At 35.5% G+C, this 27,597-nt stretch overlaps 2 protein-coding genes across 8 annotated transcripts; both read left to right on the top strand.

Moving 5' to 3' along the window:
• Positions 1-953: 953 nt before the first annotated feature.
• LOC104895203 (protein transport protein SEC23 G) lies at positions 954-7,289 on the top strand. 3 transcript variants are annotated; one of them, XM_019250097.3, is made up of 5 exons: positions 954-1,920; positions 3,700-5,381; positions 6,312-6,359; positions 6,632-6,783; positions 6,937-7,289. In XM_019250097.3, the coding sequence occupies exons 1-2, from the start codon at positions 1,258-1,260 to the stop codon at positions 5,356-5,358; spliced, it is 2,322 nt and encodes a 773-aa protein (XP_019105642.1). In that variant the 5' UTR covers positions 954-1,257; the 3' UTR covers positions 5,359-5,381; positions 6,312-6,359; positions 6,632-6,783; positions 6,937-7,289. The 3 variants fall into 3 exon arrangements, with proteins under 3 accessions (XP_019105642.1, XP_019105641.1, XP_048502082.1); XM_019250096.3 differs by lacking the exon at positions 6,312-6,359; XM_048646125.2 differs by lacking the exon at positions 6,312-6,359 and having other exon boundaries at positions 6,632-6,808.
• A 1,283-nt stretch (positions 7,290-8,572) lies between these two features.
• Positions 8,573-24,366, top strand: LOC104895202 (protein ANTHESIS POMOTING FACTOR 1). 5 transcript variants are annotated; one of them, XR_790275.4, is made up of 12 exons: positions 8,574-8,909; positions 9,023-9,096; positions 9,340-9,440; positions 10,900-11,000; positions 11,075-11,141; positions 11,218-11,317; positions 11,409-11,522; positions 11,612-11,749; positions 11,879-11,963; positions 14,765-14,921; positions 16,397-16,446; positions 17,379-17,466. XR_790275.4 is itself a non-coding variant. In XM_010681642.4 (11 exons), the coding sequence occupies exons 1-11, from the start codon at positions 8,903-8,905 to the stop codon at positions 17,526-17,528; spliced, it is 987 nt and encodes a 328-aa protein (XP_010679944.1). In that variant the 5' UTR covers positions 8,583-8,902; the 3' UTR covers positions 17,529-18,036. The 5 variants fall into 5 exon arrangements, 2 of the variants coding, with proteins under 2 accessions (XP_057251539.1, XP_010679944.1); XR_007275103.2 differs by lacking the exon at positions 14,765-14,921 and adding an exon at positions 12,135-12,175 and having other exon boundaries at positions 8,576-8,909; positions 17,379-17,441; XR_007275102.2 differs by lacking the exon at positions 14,765-14,921 and adding an exon at positions 24,218-24,366 and having other exon boundaries at positions 8,583-8,909; positions 17,379-17,824.
• Positions 24,367-27,597: the final 3,231 nt, after the last annotated feature.

Here is a 27,597-nt window from a genome sequence, read left to right as displayed (position 1 = left end):
TTGGTTTCAAGTTTATGGCCAATGAAAACTAATTTAAGGAATTTGAGCATACAAGAAAAGGATTGGAAAGCAAAAACTACCGTTTTTATTTTATTTTATTTTATGGGTTGAGGAGCTTCTTCTTGATATGTTGTTTTAGTCATTCTCATGACTGAGACAGTCTCAACCTAGATTTTTCCATATAATATTCACCTACAAGATTGAAAAATTTGTAGTTTTATAATCTTCTTCTTGCAAGAGGAAGAATAATTGGGAGATCATGGTAGAAGAAAATAAATAGATAGATCAGAGTGGCTAAATAGACATCAAAAAAAGAAAATAAAGGTTATTCTTTTTCTACGCCCTTTCTTACTTAAAAGTCAAAACCTCATAACTGCAAATTATTAGGTGCTCCAGTGATCAATCAATCACTATAAAAGATTTGCCATAACAACATGTCATTTTAGGATAAGTTTGTTATATAATACACAACCACAAATTGTTACAAACAAAGAGAAATTCATACTATATGAGCAAAAAGATGTTCATAACAATTACAAAACAAAGTATTTGATAATCAGAAAAACAATCCCCCTAAGGTGTTGATCACTCTCTTTTTTTTCGAAAAAAAATATAAACATTTCCAATAAACTTCTATTTTATTAGCAAAAACCACTTTAAATTTTTTTTTTTAAAAAAAACACCACTTCTTTAAGAAAAAGTAGTAATAAAAAATTCAAAGTGTTAAAAACTAGGAGAATTATGTGGGAGTCTAATAGATGAAGCTTGCACCCTCCAACCGCATGGTCAGGATCGACTCTCATCAACCTCATATTTGGGGGGGTTTGTGTGAATATTTCCTTCTGGATATAAGTTCACATTTTCCAGTCTGTGAAAGTTGCTTGGACCAGTAAATTACCAAATAATAATAAAAAATGTTAGAAACTAAATCTTCCCACATAGGCAAATACACAAATCACTAATGTTGGTTTTACCTTCTTTGTTTACCTAAACACCACTGCTACTCAAAATTTTCCACCTACTGTACTCTACTTTTCCCTGCTCCCCTCTCCACCTTTCTCTAGATTTCCACCGGCGTTCGCCATTTTCCGACGGGTTAATCTCTCTCCACCGATGCCGGCGGTTTTATCAGCAAAGACGACTACAAATCATTCAAGGTGGCGGTTCTATTCACTCTCAATTGAATTTCCGAATCTAAAATCCCCAATAAAGTAGAAAAAACCCTAAAAAAAGGGGGGTAAAATCAAATTCAAAGAAATGGATTTCGTAGAATTAGAAGGGATGGAAGGGTTACGATGGTCATGGAATTCATGGCCAACTTCAAAATCAGAAGCAACATCACTCGTAATTCCACTCTCAATAATGTGCACACCTTTAGCATTAATGGAATCCTCAGAGTTACCAGTTTTAGAATATGAACCCTTAATTTGTATCACATGTGGGGCTATATTAAACCCTTATGCACGAATTGATTACCAATCAAAGATTTGGCATTGCCCCTTTTGTCATCACAAAAATAGGTTCCCTAATTCTTATGCTGGTATCGGTGAAAACAATCTCCCAGCTGAGCTTTTTCCTACGTACAGCGCCGTCGAATACCAGTATCAGTATCATTCTAGTAATGTGGGTGGGAGTGGGTTGTTGTCTTCGTCGTCCTCTAGCTCTAATTTGTTGTCGTGTGGACCTGGTGCTGATTCGAAGGCCGGGCCTGTTTTCGTGTTTGTGGTGGACCTGTGCACACCTGAGGATGAGCTTAGGGCACTCAAGAAGGAGTTGCTTCATGTTATTTCCCAATTACCGGAGAATGTTGTATTGGGATTGGTTACTTTTGATTCTATGGTTAGGGTTCATGATTTGAGTTTTGGTGAGTGTAATAGGGTTGTGCTTTTTCAAGGTCATAGGGATCTTACCTCCACTCAGGTATTATTGTACCTCAGTTACTATCCACCTCCCTTTGTTAATGCATTATTGTGATTTGTGACACCAAATTAACTGTTTCAGCTATTATATGTTGGTTGTAGCGCGATACGATAGGCAATATACAATGGAGAAGCAAATTAGACACAAACAAGTAGTAGATTTTATGGAATTGGAGAATGTATCTGTATTAGGAAGGTTCATGTGTTAATATAGTTTCTGTAGATTATTATTGGGTTGTTTTGTGAAAATCAATTAGTAAAAAAGAATTATGTAAGGTTATAAAATGAACTAAGTATTATTCATGATATAGTAAAATACAAGAATGTAGTTTTACTAGTTGGTTGGTTGGTGGAGGTGAATTGTTAGAGTTTATATTGAAGTTAATGGTTTTGTTGACAGAGTTGTCATTTGGACTTTGGTGATACATTAGAAACAAGGTGGTCCTGGTGTTACATTGGAGAAACAAAGGATACATAGGCGCTGTCTTTTACAAAGTCATTTTACTTTGAAATTACGACTTTTGATTAATCTAGATTGGGATGTTTAAGTTTAGCATTGCTGAGAGGCCTATATATCTCATCTTATTCGATTGGAAGGTAATAATCCTTATGCCTTGTTTGGTATGAGGTATTGAATTCCCCATGCGACTGGCCTAGGCAATGTATTTTTACTTACAAAGATGAATTTTCTTCATTCGTTTCATTTACGTGGCAATTTGTGGTTTCGGAATGTAATGAAGAAAAAACATGTTTACAAGTGGAGACTTGTTGCATTTACATGGGACTCTCTTTGCCCAGTCATGGGTCTTGGGTTGTGCAACAATCATTATTTAGGGAGCAGATTTTCCCATTTCCTCCATTTGGTATGTGTGGGGTTGGAATTCATTTTATATAAGGTGGAAATAGTTTTCCTAAGAGTGGAAGACATCCCATGTCTTTAGCCTTCCTCCTCCTCTCCTTCTTCTGCATCCTACCCTTTCCACTTCCTTTTTTCTTCTCTCAGACTTCTTTATCTAGGAACCAACAAGAAAATTGAAATTAGATTTACTACAAATATTATTCTTCTGAACCAAACACAACCATACACAAAATCTGTCATCATATCCTTCATTTATTACGTCGTATTTCACGGATTGCTAGAGCCCATACTCCATACTTTATGACTGAGTACCTCTATTGAGGATTCACGGTTCCGTCTTTTGCAAAATGGGGGTTAAAATCTATAGAAGCTTCCCCTGAAATTGCAAACTGGCATCATTGATTAAAATGGTAGTAGGCTCACCTGATGTTACTTCTCAGCTAGGAAGAATTTGAAATCGCTTCCTTGAGAAGTTTGATATGTTCCACTGTAATAAAACTTAAAATTACTCGTTGCAAACTCATATAAGATCTAACTTTGTCGAAAACGATTGAAATGTTTTCCTTCTAAAATGTTTTTGGATAACAGTGAGCAGAATGTGCAGCGTTTGCAATGCAGAGAATCTGCCCTGCTCCCTCATCCTTGAATCTAGTATTGTAATTATATCATTGTGCCTCTTTCATGCTACCTGATGGTTGAGAATGTAGATTCTACTGCTTTTGTTCATGTATATTGAATTTGCGCTTCAGATTTTGCTAATTCTAGAAAAGAAATCTGGTACTTTACTGGCCAAGAGAGGCAAAATAGAAACCTGATGACTGCATCATGACATCCTCCCATTTAGGTGCATGCTGTTGTTGCGGGATGAGTTATTGGGTACTTTTTTCTAAGCTTATATGTTTTGTTATCTATCACCCCCAGATTCAACACTATCTTCAACTTCAAAGCACAAAACAACCTTATCTAGGGAAGGCAGCAGTTTCTCAAAAGCAAGGATTTCTGCTTGCTGTGTCAGAATGTGAGTTTGTTGTCACAACAGCAATTGAAGAGATCTGTTCTTCAGGAACGTTTGTGTCTGGGCATCGCCCTCTGAGGGCCACAGGAACAGCAATATCCGTTGCAGTTGGACTTATGGAAGGATATATGGTGAAAACAGGCTCCAGGGTCATGGTCTTCACCTCTGGCCCAACCACTATTGGCCCTGGCATTGTGGTGGAGTCTGATGGTAGCTTTTCAATAAGAAATCACCGAGACTTGATAAATGGTCATGCACCATATTTTGACAAGTCGTGCAGTTTTTATAAGAGAATTGCCCAGCGTTTATGTGATGCTTCCATAGTTCTTGATTTATTTGCTTGTTCTTTGGATCAAGTGGGATTGGCAGAGTTAAAAGCCCCAGTCGAGAGCTCAGGTGGATTCATGATGCTCGGAGAGGTATTTGAGTCAGAGCAGTTCAGGAAATGTATACATCACTTATTTAAATGTGACAGCAATGGGAACCTGAAGATGTGTTTTGATGCATCTATAGAAGTGGTGACAACCAATGATGTGAAACTTTGTGGTGCCCTTGGTCCCTGTGTGTCACTTCGAAAGAGGAATGGTTTAGTGAGTGACAATGAGATTGGTGAAGGCTCTACCAGTGCATGGAAGCTGTGTTCTCTGACAAATAAGACATGTGTTGCATTTTTCTTTGAAGTTAATGACAAGCAGAAAATTGAACCTGGCTCTGCCTTTTTTATTCAGTTTATTACTCGTTACCGGTATGGAGCTACTGGGATCCGGAGGAGGGTGACAACTGTAGCAAGAAGGTGGGTGGGGAAGAATTCACCAGAAATTTCTGCTGGATTTGATCAAGAAGCTGCAGCGACAGTCATGGGAAGGCTTGCGATTTACAGAGCAGAGAGGCATTATGTTAGAGACGTCATCAGGTGGCTGGATGATAATTTAATACGATTTGCTTCCCAGTTTGGAGACTATATTCAAGAAGACCCGACTTCTTTTCGCCTTTCATCGAACTTCTCTCTGTACCCTCAATTTATGTATTATCTAAGAAGATCCCAGTTTATCAATGTATTTAACAGCTCTCCAGATGAGACAGCTTACTTTAGATTGATGTTGAATCGTGAAGGAGTGGTGGGTTCCCTGATCATGATTCAACCCACACTTGCCCAGTATTCATTTGATGGTCCACCTATTCCTGTCCTCTTAGATATTTGCTCAGTGTCTCCTGATGTAATTTTGCTTTTTGATTCATACTTCTATGTGGTCATTCATTATGGGTCAAAGGTTGCACAGTGGCGGAAGCTTGGTTATCATAAGGACCCAAATCATGAAAATTTCAGAAAGTTGTTAGAAGCACCTGAGCTGGACGCAGTGCAAGTTATCGCTGAACGGATGCCACTTCCTAAAGTTATCAAATGTGACCAGCACAGTAGTCAAGCTAGGTTTCTTCTTGCCAAGTTGAACCCTTCTGTTACCCATAATTCAACATATGCTGAAGGTTCAGAAATTATATTTACTGATGATGTGAGTTTGCAAGTTTTCATGGATCACTTACAAGAGTTGGCGGTGCAAGGATGATGACAATTTTTTATCCATATCAGGTTTCTTTTCCTGTTTATCCTTGTTTATAACTTTTTTTACCCTCGTTTTAGAATCTATGAAATTATCAGATATGATGGCTGTCAGGGAGAATCTATGTCTGTTTTCTCCATATGAGAAAGGAGGAAACATTTGGTCCTTAATATTTAATACTTGTGTATCCTGAGAATTAATTGTTTGTCCACCCAAATATATATTTCATACCAACTTTTTGTAAAGCAAAAGCCTTTGTAAGATTGCATACAGAAGGCAAAATGACATCCCTGTTTAATGTCTTACATTCTATTTGGATTGGGTACATAATCTGGTTTAACCCAAATAGAGACACTACTTGGGAACCAATGGCATATTTTCCTTTTTTTTTTTCCGGGTGTATAGCTAGAGGTTGACATATATTTTGGTAGAAGGAGATCATCAGTTTTCTCCAGTTAGTTACTTAATACTATACGGTCTATACCATAATTTCTTGCTACCCAGAGCTCCTGGATGTAGCTATCATTAATCACTCAATTCATGAATTTAGGAAACTGTGGCTGCTTGGATAGTATAATTGTGTTAAGGTGAATCAGTTTTGTGCTTAGAAATATTTACATGTAAAGCCTACGCATCTCAGTTTAGTCTTTAATAGGAATGTACAAGCTCTAACTTAGAACAACACAAAACCAATCCCTCCTATTATACCTTGTGCTTTTGAGAGAATAATATCTCTGTCTACTTGTAGCATTAAATAGGGATAAGGATAGTTGCATTAATAGGGAATATATTAGTTTCTTTGATGACATTTCTTTCTCCTTTTGATTAAATGTGCAAAGATTATTTTAGATCATTGCTGTATTATTTTGAAGATACAAAAATGCTACATATGTATAATGTTACGAGATTTTTCTCATCGTATATTTTCATCTAAAACTTTATATAATTTTTACTGATAGATAATGGACGATATGAATGAGCAAAGGTGTTCATCAACAAACATGAAGGTGAAACTGGAATAAATTTTGTTGAATGGTAGGAGTAATATTGTGGCAGAGTGCTGTTGTTGGTGCAATGGTGTATCTTACTCCTTGTGTCCCAAGCTAGGTTATATGGGAGGGTACGGAGAGGAAGATAATAGAGAGAAGTAGAGAGAAAAAAGTGGCTATGTAGTTGTGGGTCCGACAGAGGGAGTTTTAGGAATTTAGCTTGGGTCTGTTATTGTTACCGACTTACCGTCAGTATTTGTTGCACTTACACCCGTCATTTTCTTTTGCAGAGGGGACAGAGAAGATTACCTGTTCTTCAATTCTCCTACTCACATTGTTTCATTTGGTGCATTATCCATTGTATCAAGTGCCGTCATGGAGACTATATCTCTGACCATGCCTCAGATGCTATTAAAGCTGATTTATTCGTGCAAATCAATGTGTTAGTACCTGTCTTGGATCATCTGGTGATACTCTTTTTGAGTTTATGAAAGTTGCTCATATGATTAATGTCAGATGGCTCTCATGATCCCCTCCCCCCACCCCTTTTGCGTATCTGGTTTCGCCCCCTGATTTTAATCTATTTGCTGTTCAGTTCCTGTGGAGGAAACACCTGCTAGCTCGTCACAACCTTCAGGCGATGTGTTCTTCTCTAATTTCATGATGCTATGCAGTCAGAGAGAGATGAGACACTCTTGTGGGCAGCATAATGGACATGGTTACCCGTCTTATAACTGAAGAACATGATGAATTGGTGATTTTGGATATTAATTTTTGGAATGTGGTTTGTATTCTTTGCTCAATGTACAAAAGATACGTGTTCATAAAAGGAAATGTACAAAAGCTATGTTGCATTGTAAATGCAATATATGTATGCCAGACTTTTTTTGGCGACAGTTGGAGAATTAAAAAGTATGAATTTTCGGAAAAAAAATAATATTATTCTTATGGGCCTTCTTTGCAAAATCCGTTTCAAAAAATATAGAATATATTTGAAATTCAAAGAAAGAAACGAAAATTTTAACATATTAACATATTTCACCAAGAGCGGTCTAGGGGCAAAAATTTGGAGACATGATGGAGAAAAAATACATTTTATGATACAATGATTTGACTAATAATTGAGTAGACACATCCATGAGGGGTAATAATGATCTAAAATACCAAGTTCGGCTAGAAATTTCATAAACCGAGCATAATTTGGTTTGACTCGAGATGCTTGTGGACATGCCAATATTTTATTAGCTATTTGTTTGATGTATATAAATTTCAACTAGCAGTTAAAGGTATAAAATGTTCAAATATTAGTGAGAATTTGAAAATAAGTAGCAAAAATCTGATGATGAAAATATTGGATCATAGTTTTTGCAGGAAAAAAAATTTGATACATCGTTTGAATTCGAGTTCAAGTGTTACTATTCGAGTCGAGCAATTCCAAACTCGAACTTAATACAACTTGTTAACATCCTATCATCACAACCCACAAAAACATTAAGTAAGACTTGATTCACTCAACATGAGTCTATGATTCTTAAGTATGAGTTTCCCATTGGTTAGAAAATCTTATAAATTAAAGGTTCCAATCTTATTAAATGAAGGTGTTTGATAATAGGAATTTTGGAAGAAATAATAAGAGAAGTGAGGTTTAAAAACTACTCCCTCCGTTTCATTTTGATTTATTCACTCATTTCGGGGAGAACCAAGGAAAAAATACAAAAATATGAGTGAGACACTGAAAAGGTGGAGAGAGAAATTGAATAGTGAAAGAGATAAACAAAAAAGTAGGTTAAAATATTAAAAAGAGAATGACATGGATGGAAAAAGAGAAGAAAGTAAATATGATATGTTATAAAAATAGAAAAAACAACCATGTATACATTAAAAAGAAAGGAACTAAAAAGCAAAGTGTGGAGCTGTGATTAGCGCATACCCGGTATGTGTCCATACCGTGGCAAAGTTGTAAATAAATACAACTTTTTTTTTTTTTTTTTGCTTTTTACTTACATACATTCAATGATCTGATTCACATTAGACTTGATCTGATTCAAATTATAGTTGATCTGATCCATATAATAGTTGATCTGATTTCTCTCCTTCATGATCAGAGTTGTCTAAATTGCCATTAAGTCATTTTTTTTTTGCCTTTTTCTGACAAAATTACTAATATACCTCGGTATGGACACTGTTGGCCCATACCGGGTATGCGCCAATAATTTCTTGCAAAGTGGGTAGATTAAAAAAGAAATGGAGAGAACACTCCAGTTTTTTTTTTTTTTTTTTTGAAGGAGGAGAGAACACTCCAGTTCATATTTATAGACAGACATACAAAATAACAAATGACAGTACTTACTGCAACATAAACGCGATGGTAGGCAGTTTTCCGGGCTCCCGCCAATCTTCGCAGAAATCTTAAATCTCTGTAGTTCAACCCCCAAAAAATCCAAGAACAATCAATTGAAGTAGGATACGAAACGCTACTTCAATTGACGACTTTTTTTTAGGGTTTGCTGGATTTTAAAAACCCTCAGTTTTCATCTTCACAGATTTTTGAATCCCCAATCATGGCTGGTACTATCCCTTAATTCCGGATCCTGCTTCAATCGAATGTTTAATTCATGCTTCATTCTTCAATTGAATTTTTGGTGCGCTAATTACTGCTTTTTGATTCAAATTATCTGCAGAAGATAAAGTGTCATTGGAATTGTCTGAAGAAACTCTCCAGAGCATGGAAGTCGGCATGGCTTTTCGCGATTATGTAATGTTTCTCTCTCTTCTCTGCTTTAAATTATTTAGATATTGTGGTTCTGCTGATATAATGAACTATAGATTGTCGGACCTGAAAGTTCTAGATACTAATTTTCTTGGTTATTTGTAATTATGATCATCTATCTTGTTTAGGTTAATCCGAGTGAATCTTAATGATTGATGTAGGTTGAAGGCAGTGAATTTGATGTTTAAGGGGAGATTTTAACAAGTTTAGTGCTTATTGTTGTTGCAGAGTGGAAGAATTAGTTCAATGGACTTCCATAAGGCCTCGAGTTACTTGGTCACTGCTAGTGATGATGAATCGATTCGTTTGTATGATGTCGCCAATGCAACGTAGGTGTTTCAGTTCTGAAATATGTTAATTTCTTTGTCTTACCTGTCCCAGCAAGCATACCACTTTACCTTTTTTCATGGGGAGTTTGGGTTACAAGTTATTACGAAAGTATCTTTGTCATTCAGTTTGTTGTTGCTGGAGTGTTCTTTTGCAATCTGGCAGTTGAAAGAGGTGGAAGTAAATAGTTACTTTATTACAAGTCCCCAATTACACCGCCTCAAAATTTCTTAAAATAAAGGTAAGGGTATATCTAATTGTATTTTCAAATGTACTTTGGGGCGATTTTAAGAAGTTTTGGGGGGCGATCTTTAGCATTTAAGATTACAAGACCACAATACCTTATTAACTTTTGCAAAAATTCAGGCTGAACAATTAATGATCTTTTAAATCTTCATGTGCTGTGCTGCAACAATTTCCTTAGAGATCAAGCACATCTTCTGAACCTGCAATTTGTAGTGCTCATGACTTCATTTGATAGCAGTGCTTGCACAGAGTTAAAGAGTAGACTTGACGACTCTTAAGAGCTATATGTCTCTTACCACTATCTTCTAGGATCAATTTGATTGACTTACTATATGGTGTCCTGAATATTCTTCCCATTCACAAATAAGGACAGTCGTGGTGTAGAAGTCAAATTGTGATATCGGAAATATTGTTAGGAGGGGCTATGTTTGGGAAGTATTCGTCATCTGTACAGATGTATCAAAAGGTGCTTTCATGCTAATTTGTCTTCATCTGGTAACATGGCACTGTCCGTCATTCAATAGGGTTCACTCTTCATCATTCTCCCTACATCTTAAAAATTGCAATCCATGATAATTCATTACAAGCCTTGAACCATTATATTCAAACATGCGGACTTATCCGTTGAATTTTTGTAATTCAGCAACTTTTATTCTCAAAACAAAATATGATTAAGACAACATAGAAAGAAAAGTGATAAAGAAAACTCAGTCATCAATTTTATATGTAAAGTTGTAACAATTTCATGCAAACATGGAAATTGCCTGGGACCAAGAAGTAATTTGTTACAATTTTAGCTGTTATTTTTTGATACATCCTGAGAGAGTAATTTACTTAATAAACCAACTCTGCACTGTTAGAAGGGTTCATATCTCTTAAGTCTAACCATTCCTTTGTTTTCCTCTCTACTATGCTATTGAATGTCAAAGGTTTTATATTGTTGTGATTTACTAGTATTTGGGTCTATCACTCATCGAGTCTTTTATTAGGAAATATGTTACGTTTTATGAGCCTTTTTCAAAAGAAGCTGTTTAACTTGATTACAAGTGGGAAAAGTGGCAGCTGGATGGAAATTTGCATCTACTGTGTTTATATGTGTAGCTTCCTTATCAACGTGCAGATTTCCTACATTCGTGTTGTTGTTATCCTGCATAGACTGAGCAGTTCCTTCTGAGTTCTGACAATGCATATTGAGGATTTTGCTTTTGTTTTCAGATGTTTGAAAACAATCAACAGCAAGAAGTATGGGGTTGAACTTGTGTGCTTTACTTCTCATCCTACAACAGTGATTTACTCGTCAAAGAATGGCTGGGATGGTATGTTTGCTTGACTTTAGATCACGCAAAACACGAATATTTAGGATTTGTAATTGGACATGCTTTGTCTGCAGAGTCACTGCGGCTTCTTTCCTTGAACGACAACAAATATCTGCGTTATTTTAAAGGCCATCATGATAGGTATAAAGACATTGTCCATTCATGTAGTTGACAGTTCTTTTTCACAAATGCATGTTGTCTGACGCACACTCTTCAGAGTCGTATCTCTTAGCTTGTGTGCCCGCAATGAGTTCTTCATATCAGGTTCCATGGACCGGACTGTTCTGCTGTGGGATCAACGGGCTGAGAAGTGTCAGGTAGGCTTGTCCTGTCTGGTTCTTGTCTAAATCTGGTTTTCTTTGTGGTGCTGCTTCAGTGAGTAATACCCAAATCATATTTGTTTTCTAGGGTCTTCTACGTGTCCAGGGAAGGCCTGCTACTGCTTATGATGATCAAGGGTTAGTCTTTTCGATTGCTTTTGGAGGATATATAAGATTGTTTGATGCTCGTAAGTATGAGAAGGTTCGTACCTCATTGCCATAAAGAATATGCTTACCTAAGAAGACTTGGATTCTTTAGAAGGTGTCACTGATGCTTATCTCGTGTTTCAGGGCCCATTTGAGATATATTCAGTGGGGGGAGACTTCTCTGATGCCAATGTAGTCAAATTCAGCAATGATGGTAGACTTATTCTTTTGACAACCACCAATGGATTTATTCATGTGCTTGATTCATTTCGTGGCACCCTTGTTAGTTCTGCTCCCTTCCAGCATTATTATTATTATTATTATCTATATTATAGGGAGTTATTTGGATTTTCCTTTTTTTTCCTTCTTCTGATGGGTTCTTTTCTCCATATCTTCTGCCATAATTTCCAGCTATGCTCGTATAATGTAAAACCAGTATCTACCAATTCGACTTTGGAGGCCTCATTTAGTCCTGAGGGAATGTTTGTCATATCAGGTACTGCATTCATAAAGCTCTTGTAGTATTAATAATTGAATTTTGCATCCAGTTTAACTTACATAGACTGCTCAATTGGCTACTCATGACTAGCTACCCTTTTTCTTGATTCCCCCTTCAATAAGTTGTTCACCTTCCGCTTTGTGAAATTATGTGTATGTGTGCATTCAGAATGCTTTGAAGCCACCCTTATCAGAGAATAATAGTTCAAGGTAGGTCATGCTCTATCTTATTACTCCTCTCCAGTTTTTCTTTGGCCTAACTTGTCCTCTCTCAGCATTACTTAATATGTTCTCACTGCTCCTCACAAGAGCATCTGTATGCTTCCTCTTGACAAGCCCAGAGCTCCGGACCATGGCAGCTCTCTAGCCTCTTGTATTTTGTCTTCAAAAGCTTTTACATAGGCCTTTTTCTGGATCAGATTATTCCTCAGTTTACTTTTCATTCTGAAATTGCTACCGTTACCTTCTTTTAGATATGTGCTTGTTTGTTGGTGATCACTTGAGGCTGTAGAGAATAGCTTGTCTAAGATTTTATCTTGTAGTATCTTCCCTTAAGTTTCAGTAAAATCAAACTTCTCTAGGAACTCCTCCATTTTGGCAATGTTTGCAGCTAACTTGGGAGGTCTTGGATGATTCATCCCAAAAATTTATAGCACTTGCTCTTTGATACAACATCTATTCCAATCTTGATGAAGTCGATATCTTTGTTACCACTAAGAACTTGATGTCTTGGACGATTCATTCCAATAATTTGGAGCACTTGCTCTTCGATACAACATCTATTCATCCCACTAACGACTTGATGTCTTGGATGATTCATCCCAAAAATTTGGAGCACTTGCTCTTCAATACAACATCTATTCCAATCTTGATGAAGTTGATATCTTTGTTACCACTAACGACCAAATTGTTAATTTTTTTGGAGTTCTCGGTATCAAGAAAGCTAATTGGCTTCTATATGTTTGCTTCAGATTTCTTTTGGGTATCATTCTGCTATATTGCTCAATCTAATTCTTTATCTAAAATCCTGCTCCTCGAGATTTTCAAGTACCATTACCAAGGGGATTCTCGAATAGAGCTTCATAACTCAGTTGCAGCAGCACCATGACTCAAGACTTTTATGAGATCATCACTGTTGATTCACCAATGTGGCTGGTAGCTATCAATAGCCTAGATCTTGTGGCATGTAGCCGATGCCTTGGAAACAAGGCAGGAAAATTTCAACTGGGAAGGATAAAATTTGTGGTGGCTGAGATTTTGAACTGAGGGCCAGGCAGCCGTAAGGTGGACAAGGAGCTGGAGGTTGTTTGACTAACAATGGTTGGAGAGGCTGAGGATGTAGGAACAAATCCCTTTATCCTCTTCTTTTTATTTGGGGATGGAATCTTTACAAGAAACAAACATCCTACAAATATGCAAGGAACGAGATACAATCAATTCTATTCCCACTCCTTAATTGCTTCCCATTCCGATTTCAGGTGTGACTTATAAACCAAATGGTTCTCAACTTTATAATCTGAGTACTTTCTGTTAGTTATCCTCATTGGAGTGTTTTAAAGCATGCGTCCATATCATATCTTATACTTCCTGTCTTATCAGGGAAATTATACACCACGAAAGATATCCTTTAATTGAGCTTAGAAACTTATCTATAATTGCTGAAATAGAGATGTACTTCTCAGAGTCTTTTGACTCTCGGAGGTGCGGCACACTCTTGCCTTTTTGGCAGCAAGCGAGCAAGCCTAGTGTGGAATGGGTTTTGTGTGCACATAGCGTGCGCAAGTGAGACTTCTGTTAGAGAAATGGACACTCTTGCATACTGGAGACAGGAACACGAGTTTGTTGGTCAGGGCTTGACTGCAGGCACAAGTGTGTTTGAGGCGACTTAAGTGGGACTTTGGGGAGTGGAAAGCTTTCACATGCGAAATTCGAATATTAGAGCAATGTGTGAAGTTCTGTACTTCTATTTTCATTCACCAATTCCCTACAAAGAGGTGTAAATGATAGATAGCTATATTACCGAGCGAACACTGAAGAAATTGCTTCATAATAATGAATCTAAACTAGCACCGTGTTAAGCCAAGGGAAAACATGCACAAAGCACCCAACAAGCATACCTAAACAACCTAAAAGAACAAGGAAATAAACTTAGAAAGTATAACGCTAAGCATCAAAGGCATACGGAAAATATATTTATGAGGAAAGAAAGGGCCGATTCTAACATCCTTCTCCATCTCAGTTGTCAACAGCCTCGTCCATTTACAGCAAAAAGATAGAATATCTATCCTAGTTTTTGGATTCTAAGTCTATGGAGCTATCATCTTGTTATGCGGCGCTAGCAGTGTCTCTTGTAAGTGTGTGGATGCAAGAATCAGATGTTGGTTGATGTTGCTTGGCTATCCGTCTCTCCTTAACTCCCTGGCAGGCATTGATGTTGCTTGGTCTCCCTCGGCACGTTTTCTCTTCATTTGTGCTTTTGTGCTTCTTGGGCTTTATCTCTACTCTCTCTTCCGCCGAGTTCTTATTTTAATAAGGCAAGGTTGCAGGCTGTGACGAGAAAGGTTCCCATGTGGGGCGTCGTTGTTATCCTAGCGTGAAGGAAATCCATGCACCAAGTTGAAGTTGTCCAAGTGGTTACCAATGAAGCTGAACTCGCCCGTCCAATCTCCTAAACTTTGTGTTCGCCTACCTTGCCACTCTTAGTCTTTGTATCAGATTGACCCTTAAGTTGACAACTTTCTTTATGCCCCTTCTTGCTTGAGCTTTAACCCGGGTCTCCTTGCTTCTGTGTGCTGACAGGCTTGGCTCTTTCCCCCTTGATGATGATGTACACACCCATCAAGCCAAGGGTACGATATTTTGTGTTGTTGAGGCTTCTTTGCTGATGGAGTAAGCATGTGCTCATTCTCATCAGGTCAAGGGTGTGCCATTGCGAACATTAATGACAACTTCATCTGTAAGTTGAATTCTCCTTTGTGCTTGCACTCCCACCTTCGTATATGGCCTGACGCACAACAGGCAGTAGCATCGTATTCCCGGGGGATGTGTTCTACCATTTCATATGATCCACTGCACAAAAATGAGATTTGACCAAAATCATCATATATAATTTTAGTTCAGTAAAGACCAGGTAAAGAGAGCAAACCTCCTTATCAGCCTAACATACTTCATTTCTCTATCGCGATATACCTGATTACCACAACTTGTACTTACAGATATCACTGTCTTTTACCCCTGCCTAATTTGTCTCTTGAATGTATGCACTGTGATCCTCGACGGCCTGCATTTTCCAAAGGTATCCATCAATCTTATGGCTAACCTTTCAAGGTCTCGGTGTTCCTAGTTCTAGGCCTTGTAGAAAGTAAATATTCTGGTTGTCAATTTTGGTAGTACCCACCTTTTGTTCAAGTTGAAGGAAGATAAGGCTGGTATCACGGTGGAAGAGTTGTATGCATTGTAGAGAATTTATTTTTTAAGTTATGTAGATTGTGTAGACTGAAAATCTGTACCTTTTTTTTCATACAATTGATTATTCCGTGTGATGGCGTGATGCTGATTGCTGAGGGTATATCATATATGTAACCTTTGTTACTTATATGTCCTCTGTTCTATAATAAATACAACATAGGGGATGCACGATTTCTAAGGAGCCCATGTGGTGAGGAGAGAGATAAAAGAGGGATCCATGTGATGAACAAAGAGATAGATATACCTCTTAACCAAAAATAGAAGTATTGCATTTATCTTGCAACTTCTCTAAAAGGAAAGTGTGGCACTTATTTTAAGATGAAGTACATATTATGTCAGTTGTAAATTATTTTGAACTTGTAAGATAAATTAGTTAAGGGACCTGTATGATTTTAGTGGTTTTTGAGATTGCCTAGTGTGCATACCTTGGCTATGTTTAAAACTGTATGATACACATAGAAAGACAGGAGTTAAACTGCTTCTAAGATAGGGGTACTGCTTGTTTCTTTGTTTCTTTCACTTTTTATCTTCATCTTGCCGTTCCCAAAAAACACTTAAGTATAGTGAGCAACTTCTCTAGTTACATCTTTTCAGTAGGACTGTATAGTAGGTAGAAGGTGGGGGGGATTGTTGGAATAGGCTCCATTATTTCAGAGGTCCGGAGGAATTGAAGTTGGAAGGGGTTGTGCACAAACTTCTGTTTCTTTCCTAGCCCTACCATCAATGGGATCCTTACTGGGTTCTTTTTGCTGTTGCTTTTGTGTGTTGAGTTTTTTTTTTTTTTTTTATGATGTTATTTAGAAGTATAATTTTACATGAAAGGGAGAGCCTTTGTTCAGTCTGCTTATGCTTCTTTCTCTTGTGTAGTGTTCTCTTTGGTTCTTCTGAGAGCCTTTGTTAGTTTGCTTATGCTTCTCTTTTTTTGTATAACTTTTTCCTTGTCTCTTCTGGCTTCCACTGTAGGTTCAGGGGATGGCAGTGTGTATGCTTGGAGTGTCCGCAGCGGCAAAGAGGTATGGAACACAACATAATTCTTCTTGTCACTTTTATTACCTAAATTAACATAGAGAATATCTTGTTCTATTCATCTTGATTATATATGAAGGACATATGTTGTGCTGTTCTTCTTCGACCTATTAGATTCCCAAGATTTTAATTCCCAAGTTTTCAGAGCCAGAAATAAGGCGGTGATCTGGCACTCTGGCTGGCCACATTGTAGAAGCACGCTGTTTAAGGTTTACTATTTTAAGGAGTATAGATTTATAGAATGCAACTCTGGGAGCGATAGGACCATATGCCTTAAAGAATGGTCGGAAATTGGAATACCAATATCTTTGGATTGAGCCCACTCTCGTTCCTTCCAAATTGTTCACGCTTGCATTTAGCATTGTGTATACTTCCTAGTAGTATTTGAAGGGGAATTAAGATAGCATGTATAATATCCATTGTGCTTGAACATAATTATTCTGCTCATTTCTAATTCTTCAGACTTCAGAATTTGTCAAAGTAGCTTTAAAGAATGTGATAAAGGGCTCTGCAGCAGTTGTAAACACCAGAGACGTCCATTACACCTTTTCGTTGTATTCTAGCCTCATTTGTACCAATAGAAGCGGAATATCATATGTTTTAAAGCCGAGTTCTTATCTTCTTGGAGGGAGGGGGTGGCGTGGGAAAGATATCCTTTTGGAATCCGCAGTGATATGCTCCTGCTTCGAACCCTTCTATGGCCTAAAAAAGATTCAAGGTTGCAATCTCATTAGTAATTAACATTGTTGATGCCTTAAAATCTTTATGTGTGGTGATCAGGGTATTATATTTAGATTACTCATCACTTGTCCATGATATCGAGACCTCTCAAGTTCGTATGATGATGCAAGCTAAACATAAAAAATCCTCATAATAACTTCTTAGTACATGTATTTCATGAAATATTGTGTCGCTGTAGGTGGCAAGCTGGGTGAGTACTGAAAAAGAGCCTCCTGTTATCAAATGGGCACCAGGAAATGTCATGTTTGCCACTGGTTCTTCTGAACTATCTTTTTGGGTTCCGGACTTGTCTAAACTGGGAACTTATGCTGGAAGAAAATTGCCATGAGACAGAATGTGGAAGATAATAGCCATGAAGATATCCATGGAATGGACAAAGTTAAGGCTTAATGCTTAATAGACATGCAGCTTGTCTAGTCAATTCTTAATTTAGCTTGCAACTTAAATCATGATTCATGATGGAATCTTGCCTTGAAGCTTTGCCCTTAAGCAAGACTGCTTCAACAACTTATATGCAGGACGTATGGATACGACACATCAGAGTTGATATGGTTTTCAATATTGAGGAGCATGCTGTTGGACTCATGTTCATGTCTCTACAGGAAGAAGTGGCCATTCATCCAGGTACAATAGCTGATAACTCTATTTATAATCTTATTTTGTTAGAAACTTAAGAGTTCTTGTAAAATTATAATTATCTTGTTCATTGTTGAACTATATTTCATGATTTAGCTCTTTGCCTCTAGTTTGTAACATATTATGTGTTAACATATTATGTGTATATGTATGGTTCTTATCTTTTATTTTATAAAAAATTATACTGGAGCCTTCTTTTACATGTGGTTCTCACTTGGATCATAGATTTGACTGTATAAGGGGGCAGCTGTTGAAACTTCGCACTTGCGTCCTCTTACTAATTTCAAATGAGAAGCTTGACGTATACATTGGTCAAGTTGCTATCCAGCCTCCTAGGGCCCTATAGCAAGGATTGCCCTAGGTAGCTAAGAGGTGATCATGAGCTGAGCTCTCGCCAAAGATGGCCCGTTTTGTGCCAAAGAATCGGGTTGGATCGAGCGAAGTCTTTGGCCGATTTTTTTGCCACAACACACTATGTTGGCCACAGTCAAGCGGGATTTTGGGCTTTTTTTAGGTCGGGCCAAAATTTTGGATTCAGTTGTCCAAAGCTTGCCTTTTTACTCGAAAATCGAGTCAGGCTGGATCAGCCCGGAGTATGGGCCCTAAAACCCACTTTTTAGGGCAGATCTCGGGGGTTTCTCAATGATGATCTCCTTTAAGGTAGCTTAAGAGGCTCCCCTTTTGTGAGAACTGAACCTTTTGGGCCACATTCTTGATCAACCAGGCTTTTTATTATCGAAAGAAGAGTGTATCAAGATCTAGTAAGAAGGGGTATTAGGGTAACAAGGGAGGAGTTAGAGTTACAAAATAAAAACTTTTAAGTCATAACATAAAAACATTAAAGTCACAATGTAACAAGCAAATATGTCTCATGCTTAGATTGATTAATCCAATAGCAATGATCATATCCTCTATAGAAAGGAGATACATGGATATGAATATACTCTTACACTTTAAAACTTGGGTGAAAAAGGGATATTGATTATTGAGCCGATTTATCTATCTATAAAAGGCGATTGCCAATTTCTTATGTATCAAACCATAGGTCTTTCAATTGGTACATAAGAGTAAAGACCAAATTATATATATAAAAAAAAACACTAAAAAACTGAAAATGTTGATAAAAAAAAAATCGGGTGAAAGCAACGAAAACAATTTTGATTTGGTTGTTCCTGAAAATATTTTCTCGCTAATTTTAATTTGTTTGAGCACAAGTGAAGTGAAGAGAGAATAAGTGCCAAAATAGTTGACGACCATGGATGGCATAACCATTGTTAACTCTCAAAGTCACATCGCCATTGCTTATTTTCTAGATGAACTCATTTATATGGAGTAAAAAGCTGGTGATAAATGGTTTTAGAGTGAGGCGTGAAAAGGAACTAGAGTTATAGCAATTCTTACTTAAATTATAACATACTCCCTTCGTTTTAAAATATAAGGCACGCATAATGTTAGAGTATAATTTTTATTTATTATATTATAAGAGATATTTGTGGTCTTAGCAATTTTTTGTAAAGCGTGAATGTTTTATATTTTGAAACTGATGGAGTATTTTATTGAGACTATAAAATCTCCGAGTCGCAAAAAAATATAAATATATATTTATATTTTGTAAAAATATGTAAAATCAAGTACATCACTTGTCAATTAGAGTTATATCTCCACACTTGATTACATATATGTAGGAATGAGGATTGGCCTTCTGACCACAAGGTAGAAGTCATGGGTAGAATAGGCACTGCTCCACCACCTTGTAGATATGTATGTATTATTTACATATGTACGTATGTACTTCTATAAAAGAAGCTATGTTACCTGGACTCGGCTAGAGTGTCGAATATGGGTATGTATTCGAGTATCGGGCACGACACTTCCAAAAAAGCAAGACACATGGACTCTATCCAAAATGTAGACATGGGTATGGATATTTTTTTTGGGTGCTAACAACATATTACAATTAATAATTTTACTCTTTAAGGATTGGGAATTATAAAATTGAAGAAACTGAAAAGTGAAAAGGTTAAATAAACTAAAAATGGTATAAAAAGATACCAAAAATAATGCCCCTCCGAGGCTCCCACATGTTTTCATTAACCAAAAAGTAGTGAGAAAAAGAAGCTTTTTATCTCTCATTCCTATTTCCTAATCCTTCAATTATTAAAAATAATTCTTTTTTTTTCGATTAAAGGAAGCAATATATTAAACTAGTTGCATATTAAATAGTTATTACAAAATACTAGAGGTAGCCAAGGGATCATCAGTTCCCTCAATTCAGTATCGTTGTAAAAGTTCAAAGGTTAAATCTTTTACGTTAATATGTAGCTCCTCCAAAGGGGATTTACGGCTTTTACTCCCTCTTTTTCCCACCCCTCGAACTAAAAAAAAAAACATTTCGGTTTTATCTCTCCTCAATCCTCACCGTTGCCGGAGAAGAAGCCGGCGACACTCCGGCGGCAGATGGAGGAAGGAAATCACACCATTGTACTTGTATAAAACAGGAAACCATTAAAAAAAACAAGGAAGAAGCAATGTGCACTTAAGGCAAAACGAATAATATGAGAAGTTTTACGTCATTAGTCCTGATGCACATGGTTGTAAGTACAAAAGAAGTTTGTAATGTAAAACAGAGTGTGTACCATCACCATGTACATAACATAATGATGCTGTGTGTTCTAGAGGGGTGTTTTGTACTTGATCTGTGATTTGTGAAGGATGAATTCAATACAACCATGCAACGTATGTTTTTACAAGTAAATCAAAAGAGGAAAATGTTACAACTTGCAGCTCTAAGCTTATGGAAGCAAAGTTTTCATGAATAAAGCCCCTCAAAACCTCACGCTTTCAGCTTACTACTTAAGGACATTACGTATTTGTCATCTGATAAAGTTTGCAAGATTTTCCTTTCGATCTACAACTAAATTTCCCCTTGTACTACATATTAGCAATTCAATTCTAACAAAAAGATTATTATTTAGGAAAAATTATTTTAAATAAGTCAAATCTTTGCGCGATCTTTTCATTTTAAGTTTACTTTTTGATTATTCCTGATTAAGTTAAGATTGTATGTCTGTTTTCTTCTATTGAGCTTTTTGACCTGTTTGTGACTTGTTTAGTAGGTTACTTATGATACGTGTTACAATGTCCTACCCCTACCCTCGCCTGTTTTAGAAGAATGGACAATGTAACACGTATCATAAGTAACCTACCAAACAAGTCACAAACAAGTTATAACTCAATAGAAGAAAACAGACATACAAGCCTAACTCAATCAGGGATAATAAAAAAGTAGACTTAAAATGAAAAGATCGTGCAAAAATTAACTTATTTAAAACAATTTTTCCTATTATTTATTCATTTACTTATTTTCTTTCTAGCCTCTCCCTCATGTTTTTCTCCAACAGCAAATGCCGTAAATGACATTGGGGGTCATCCATGCTATAAAGGGTGGAACTTTTGTCAAACCAAATCAAGGAAAAGCACCCATCCTAAATCTTTTTGATTAGGACCCCACCAATCCTTCTCCTTCCTTTCTAAGCTTATGCTTACACACTTGCTTTTTATTATTGTTACTTGGAAGTACGTAAGAGTCCTGAAGAACTTGGGGTTTGTTGAATAAACCCCTCTTTTTGTCCTTTCTAACATCATAAAATAATCATTTTTTTAAAAAAAGTTGGTAGATTCGTTTAGATGTTTATTTGATTGACATAATAAAGCATGAAAATTATAAGTTTGTGAGGAGGAAAAAAAAATCTAGAGTTGTTTAGGTGACAAAAATCAAATTAAACTGATGGTTCCAAACGGTTCTTAAATCATAACGATTCTGCACCCATCTTTTAATTCCAAAATCATTGCAATTTTCAAATCATTACATTCTCCATTGTTGTAATTAATATAATCAACCAAAAAATGTCACTATAACAAAGGAAGTGCATTATTATACATAACTCTATGAAAAGAAAGGAATTCGCTTACCTAGTCCCTTGGGGAAGTGAAATTACTTGTGGAAAGTAAATGATCGACTACATAACCTTTTTCACTTTATAGGAAATTAATACAAATGTATGTTTCTTATGTTCAATCAAATGATACATACGGATGTATATTATCTGTTACTTTCCTAGACTCTTTCGATAGCCTTATGGTGGTTGGTGGTATAATGATGGATTATTTTCAATGTTGTCTTCTATGGTTATTGTGAAATATGAATATCTCGTGAACAAATATATCAAGTATATACATTTTTTAGACGACAAATATTTCTAAGGATCTTTGATGCTAATGTATAAGAGTAGAAATTTTCTTTTATATAATTATTGTAGGCTGAAATTCTATTTTCAAGCATCTACCTACCTATTGTAGACGAGTTCTCTTATATAATTATTGTATAAATTGTTGTTGTACTACACAAACAAGTTACCCTAATTTATTAGCTTTTTCACAATTACCATTATTATAATATAATGTTCTGTTTTGAATTTATATTTTGACAATTTTCTAACATTATGGTTTATGAAATATGTTTGTTTAAGCAAACCAAAGCAAATATAGTACATTTTTTTAAGAAAAAAGGCTAAAGGTTAAGAGTTTGTCTTGTAATAGACCGTCTACTTTTAAATTAAAATTAGGTAATGATAAGTCCAATATTAAAAAGAGAATTAGCCCAATAGTGACTAGGATAATTTCTTTCGGTGACTAGTTTAATTTATTTAGTGACTAGGTCTACTTTTATTTTAAAATTAGACCGTTCTTTTTAATAACTTTTGAAAGGTTAAACTATTAGTTAATAAACAAGATAGAGGAATCCTTTTGGTGATTGCACTTGTGCATTTCTTAGTTTTCTCGATTCTTATCAAATAAAGACAAGTTTAACTGAAACTGTTCAAACAGATATATGATCAATTAAACGATATTCCTGTAGCAATTGGATTTATGGATTTTCAGTTTATGAAAGGTAGTACGAGACCTATAATACAAAAAAATCACCCGACTTAATATCTAACTATATTTTTTTTTATCTCTAGATAATTGAAAAATCAAAATAGAGATGTGAGCTTCTAAATTCTAATCTATGTTACCCTAGATAAATGAAAAGATGTGCCTCCCTCAACACCAATGTAAGTAACTGTTGTAACTTTTGATGCACAGAGAATTTTGATATGGCCTCATAATTGTAGCTAGGAAGGTCTACTTTTGTGGATTGGGAAATCTCTAGCAGCTGGGATTGGTAAATTTGATGGGACATACAAATAATATGCGGCATTTTCTATGTAGCTTCACAAACTTCAAAGACCAAAAAAAACAATTTTAGGTATAACTTTATCTATTGAATAACGGCTGAGACAATGCACCCCCCTTCTCCTTGTGTTCTTCCCTTTCATCATTGGGGGGAATTTCTCGAGGACTACTTTTGTGCTTCTTTTCTTTCTTTCTTTCACTCTTTTTAGACATCTAGGACTTTTCTTGCAGGCAAATATCTTATCATTTGTACTCACTTAGATTAGATAATAGATACCCCCTTCCCTACCAATCCATAAAATATTGAGTTCTTTTTGGAGATAAATCGGTGTAATAGAACATTTTGTATGGATATACCAATCTAAATTTAAGTTTTGTTAAAAAATACTAAAAACTATTATTTTCGGCGAGAAAGTCAAATTTACAGCCTTTGATTTGGTAGGAACTCGAGAGTAAGTCACAAATTGACAGTAAGAAAGTTGGAGAAAAATGAATGTAATAAAAACAATTGAATATCACGCACTATACAAGAGTAATTACGCAAGTCAAAGTCGAAAATTTGACTTTTTTGTCAAAAATAGTATTTTTTATACCTTTTAACATATTTTAAATTTATATATTCCTAAAAAAATAAATTAGTGAAGACTTTTCGTTCAAAATATCCTATTATCCTGATATTTCTATAAAAAAACTCTAAAATATTACTATAATTTTCTCCTATGCAAAAATTTCTATATTCATTACTAATAATTCATACTCTATGGAGCTAGGGTTCACTTCCCATTGAACCCAACTTTTTGTAGGGGTGCTGCTGTCTCTCATCTAATCTCCCAATCCACGTGCACAAATTTTGCCCCTATGATGGGGTGTTCTTTTTTAGCATTTTAATGAGGATGTTATTCTGTTCCACATAACTCTTTTTTAATCCTACTTGAGTTTAAAGTGATTAATGTTTGATTAGTTTTATGAAAATTTAATGATTGCAAATGATTTTAGGTTTTTAAATGTTACCTAGAATTATTCTAAATTATTTGTTTTAAATATGTAAGTAAAGGTTTTTAATTCATAATCTACTTTTATAACAGAACTTTCATTGTGGTAGTCGGTCTGACTTTGAACCTATGTGCTTATGACTTCGTTTTCCAGGAAATTCGTGTAGCTGAAGATCCCGAATATGAAACTTTAACTCTAAATGTTGGAAAAATTCTACGCTATCCTTCCTTGCATGGAATGTATTTTATCCCCTCCTCCAATTTGTATCAAATTTATAAACTTTGATATGAGGATGAGGATAATGATGAATCACCAACATTCTACCCAAAAAAAAGAAGTCTTAACGTTGCTACTCGGTACACTCCTGACTTCACTCCATATGTTTTCCTCCCTTTTCACTCTCTTATTTTGTGGGTAATTGTTCCCTCGTCATCATTGAATGTTTTCCCCCCTCATTCGATCACTTTACCACTATTCTGCCATACTAACCAATTGAAGCTTTCTTGTCCCTAGAATTCCTATGTTTGTGGCGAGCTTTGTTTGTTTTCCTACTGGATTTGTCTTTGCTCATAATTTTTAAGTTAGAGTTTACAATTTGTGGAAAATTGTTATCTTTATAGGAAATTTTGCATTAATTTTAGTAAATTTCTTTTTGTCCTATCATGAGAAGTTTCCCACCGCCTTCGGCGATTGGACTAATCTCATGCGGGAGTTTGCATGGGTACCTCAAAAGGCAGCATCCATCTCAATTATTGGGATCTTTTCCATACCTAAGGTTCGAACCCAGGACATTGGTTAAGGAACGAGAGGCCCTTAACCACTCACGCCAACCCTAATTGGTTTAATTTTCGTGAATTTGATATATGAGTTTAGGTTTGTGGAGTAATTGTTCAACTCCCTATACGGAGTCCAATAGGGTTTAGTCGTTTAAAAAGAAATTGTCGGCACACATTTTATTTACAACCTAAAAATATAGAGAAATTTGTTAAACAAGGGAGGGAATTATATAACGTGGTCACACGAAACTATCAACGGCTTTCATTAGTTGGTTGTGCTACAAATTAAACATAAAAAAAAAAGAAGCTAATATTAGGTAGTTTCTTGAGTAAAAAAATTAACACGTGATAATTGTAAACAATGTTGACACATAATAGGCCTTCCACAAATTTTCCTGAGGAGTTTTGTTTAAATTTTAATTAAGGTAACATAAAAATATGGAAAATGATATACAAGGGCTATGTATAAGGTGCATAGAATGAAAATAAAATATTAAATCAAGCATTTATTACCTCAATTAATGTGAAAATGTGTCTTAAATTCTTAAACTGTTTCTATTTAAAAAAATATATTTAATGCTTATATATAAGGGCTACATATAACATTACCCTAAAAATATTACCCCATGATTTTCAGCTAAATAGTTCTTAATTAGATAAGAGATAGGGTGTAGCTCCACATTAATTAAGTTATAATAACCCTAGACATGTGATGTAAGTTTTAGCCATCTAGTCTTGCTCAAAATGACTTTAGTGAAAGGGTGACCAAGGCAAAAGGATGATGATATGGAACTAGAAAGTAGTTTTGCTTTTGGTGATGTTTATTTTATTATGCAAGATATTCATATATTTTTACATCTCCTTTACCTTTTTTTTTTTCACGAGGGGATCCTGTGATTTGGTTTAATTTATTTGGCAACTTTGAAATTCACATAGTACCCTTAAGGTATAGTAACAGACTAACAGTTTCCAACAAATTCTTACAAAAGTTAATTTTTTCTATCACCAAGATGACATTTTTTTTTTTGGCCAGTTGTAAATTTCTTGCTAAGGACTTTAAATTCGAAACCCATATTTTTCGTTGCTTCCCCCACAAAATTCAACACTCTTGTTCTTTTAGGTTTTTGTCCATATATATATATATATATATATATATATATATATATATATATATATATATATTTTGATAAGGAAAGGAAAACTTAGACATACCCTTTAATCCGGGGCCATTAGGTTTTTGTCCATATATTTTAGAGTTTTATTCATATATTTTAAGGAACCTGTATGTGATTTTTGAAGTTTAGAAATATTTTCTGCAAGTTCATGGTACAAACTCGTGAAGCATGTATGATTGTCTTTATGCAAGACGAAAAGTTGACTTCATTAGAATTTGTCTTAAGAGTTAAGATGAACATTTCGTTATATCTCAAGGATAACTCATGAAAAATCCTTCGGAGTTTCGACATGTTAAGAGAGATAGAACTTCATTATCTCAACGTTTTGCATGTTAGTCCCTACAGGTTTGGAACAATGTTGGAAATTTTACTTCCTTAGCGATGTTTGATTTGTGTTGTTGATGAATATGGTAGCTTATTGAGACTTATATGAACTTACCTTGGTACTTAATTTTCTCGAAATAAGTCAAGTTAAGTCGAACATAACACTAGCTTACAATCAATCTCGATGGATATCAAACAGTTTAGTTGGTACTCAAGATATATGGTGATCGGATTCTGTCTATTGTTACCCCTTATGGACTATAAAAAAACAATAAAATAGTAGGTTGTGCAATATCTTGAACAACCTGCTTAACTAAAATTAAAATGTTCAGTGAAATTTAGAAAGATCTCACTTTTCAATTTTGTGCTCACAAATTTCCTTTTCACACTTTTGTTTTGAACGGAGCATGTTAAGATACTCCTAACAATTATAGACTTCGTATCCACAATAACATTAGCTTACAATCAATCTCGATGGATATCAAACAGTTTAGTTGGTACTCAAGATATGTGGTGATCGGATTCTGTCTATTACTACCCCTCATGGACTCTATAAAAAAGCAATAAAATAGTAGGTTGTAATATCTTGAACAACCTGCTTAACTAAAATTAAAATGTTGAGTGAAATTTAGAAAGATCTCACTTTTCAATTTTGTGCTCACAAATTTCCTTTTCACACTTTTGTTTTGAACGGAGCATGTTAAGATACTCCTAACAATTATAGACTTTGTATCCACCATAACATTGTAACGAACATATCATAAGTTTTTTTTTTTTTTGGTATTTGCACCTGGTTCACCCTTTGGGCAACATATGGATCGAGGTCAAGTTCGGGGTAGTTAGATTCCATTCCTCTCCCAAGGGTATTGCGGGGATTCAAACACGGGTCCCTCCTACCAAAGCTAGTTCCCATCACCAAGGCCAACACTTACTTGGTATGAACATATCATAGGTAACTTATGAATAATATTGTTAAAACTAAGTTCAAGAAATCAGTATCTTGCAACTTTCGTCAAACCTCAAGGTATCAATAAATTTCTTATGATAAGAAAATCACATTACGGGAGTAATTGAGTGACCCTAAGAGTTGTCAACCCTCTTATTATTGAATTTTTATCGGTTAAGAATACATTAAAATATTATTTTTTATATCACTTCTCTCCTTAATTTATTACATACATATCAGTATATCATTCTGATGTGTCTAAAAGGATTGACAACACTCCGAATTACTCAAACATTGCCGATTGCATTTATT

This window comes from Beta vulgaris, chromosome 6, assembly GCF_026745355.1.
Source record: "Beta vulgaris subsp. vulgaris cultivar EL10 chromosome 6, EL10.2, whole genome shotgun sequence".
Classification (NCBI taxonomy): domain Eukaryota; kingdom Viridiplantae; phylum Streptophyta; class Magnoliopsida; order Caryophyllales; family Amaranthaceae; genus Beta; species Beta vulgaris.
This window is presented reverse-complemented; position numbering and strand designations above follow the sequence as displayed.

What these genes read in the sequence shown, in the direction of transcription:
- LOC104895203 (XM_019250096.3), top strand. Translation starts at nt 1,258, where the DNA reads ATGGATTTCGTAGAATTAGAAGGGATGGAAGGGTTACGATGGTCATGG. An exon ending in GGGATCTTACCTCCACTCAG is followed by an intron (nt 1,921 to 3,699) that starts GTATTATTGTAC and finishes TATCACCCCCAG; the next exon opens with ATTCAACACTATCTTCAACT.
- LOC104895202 (XM_010681642.4), top strand. An exon ending in GCATGGCTTTTCGCGATTAT is followed by an intron (nt 9,097 to 9,339) that starts GTAATGTTTCTC and finishes TTGTTGTTGCAG; the next exon opens with AGTGGAAGAATTAGTTCAAT. An exon ending in GGGAATGTTTGTCATATCAG is followed by an intron (nt 11,964 to 16,396) that starts GTACTGCATTCA and finishes CTTCCACTGTAG; the next exon opens with GTTCAGGGGATGGCAGTGTG.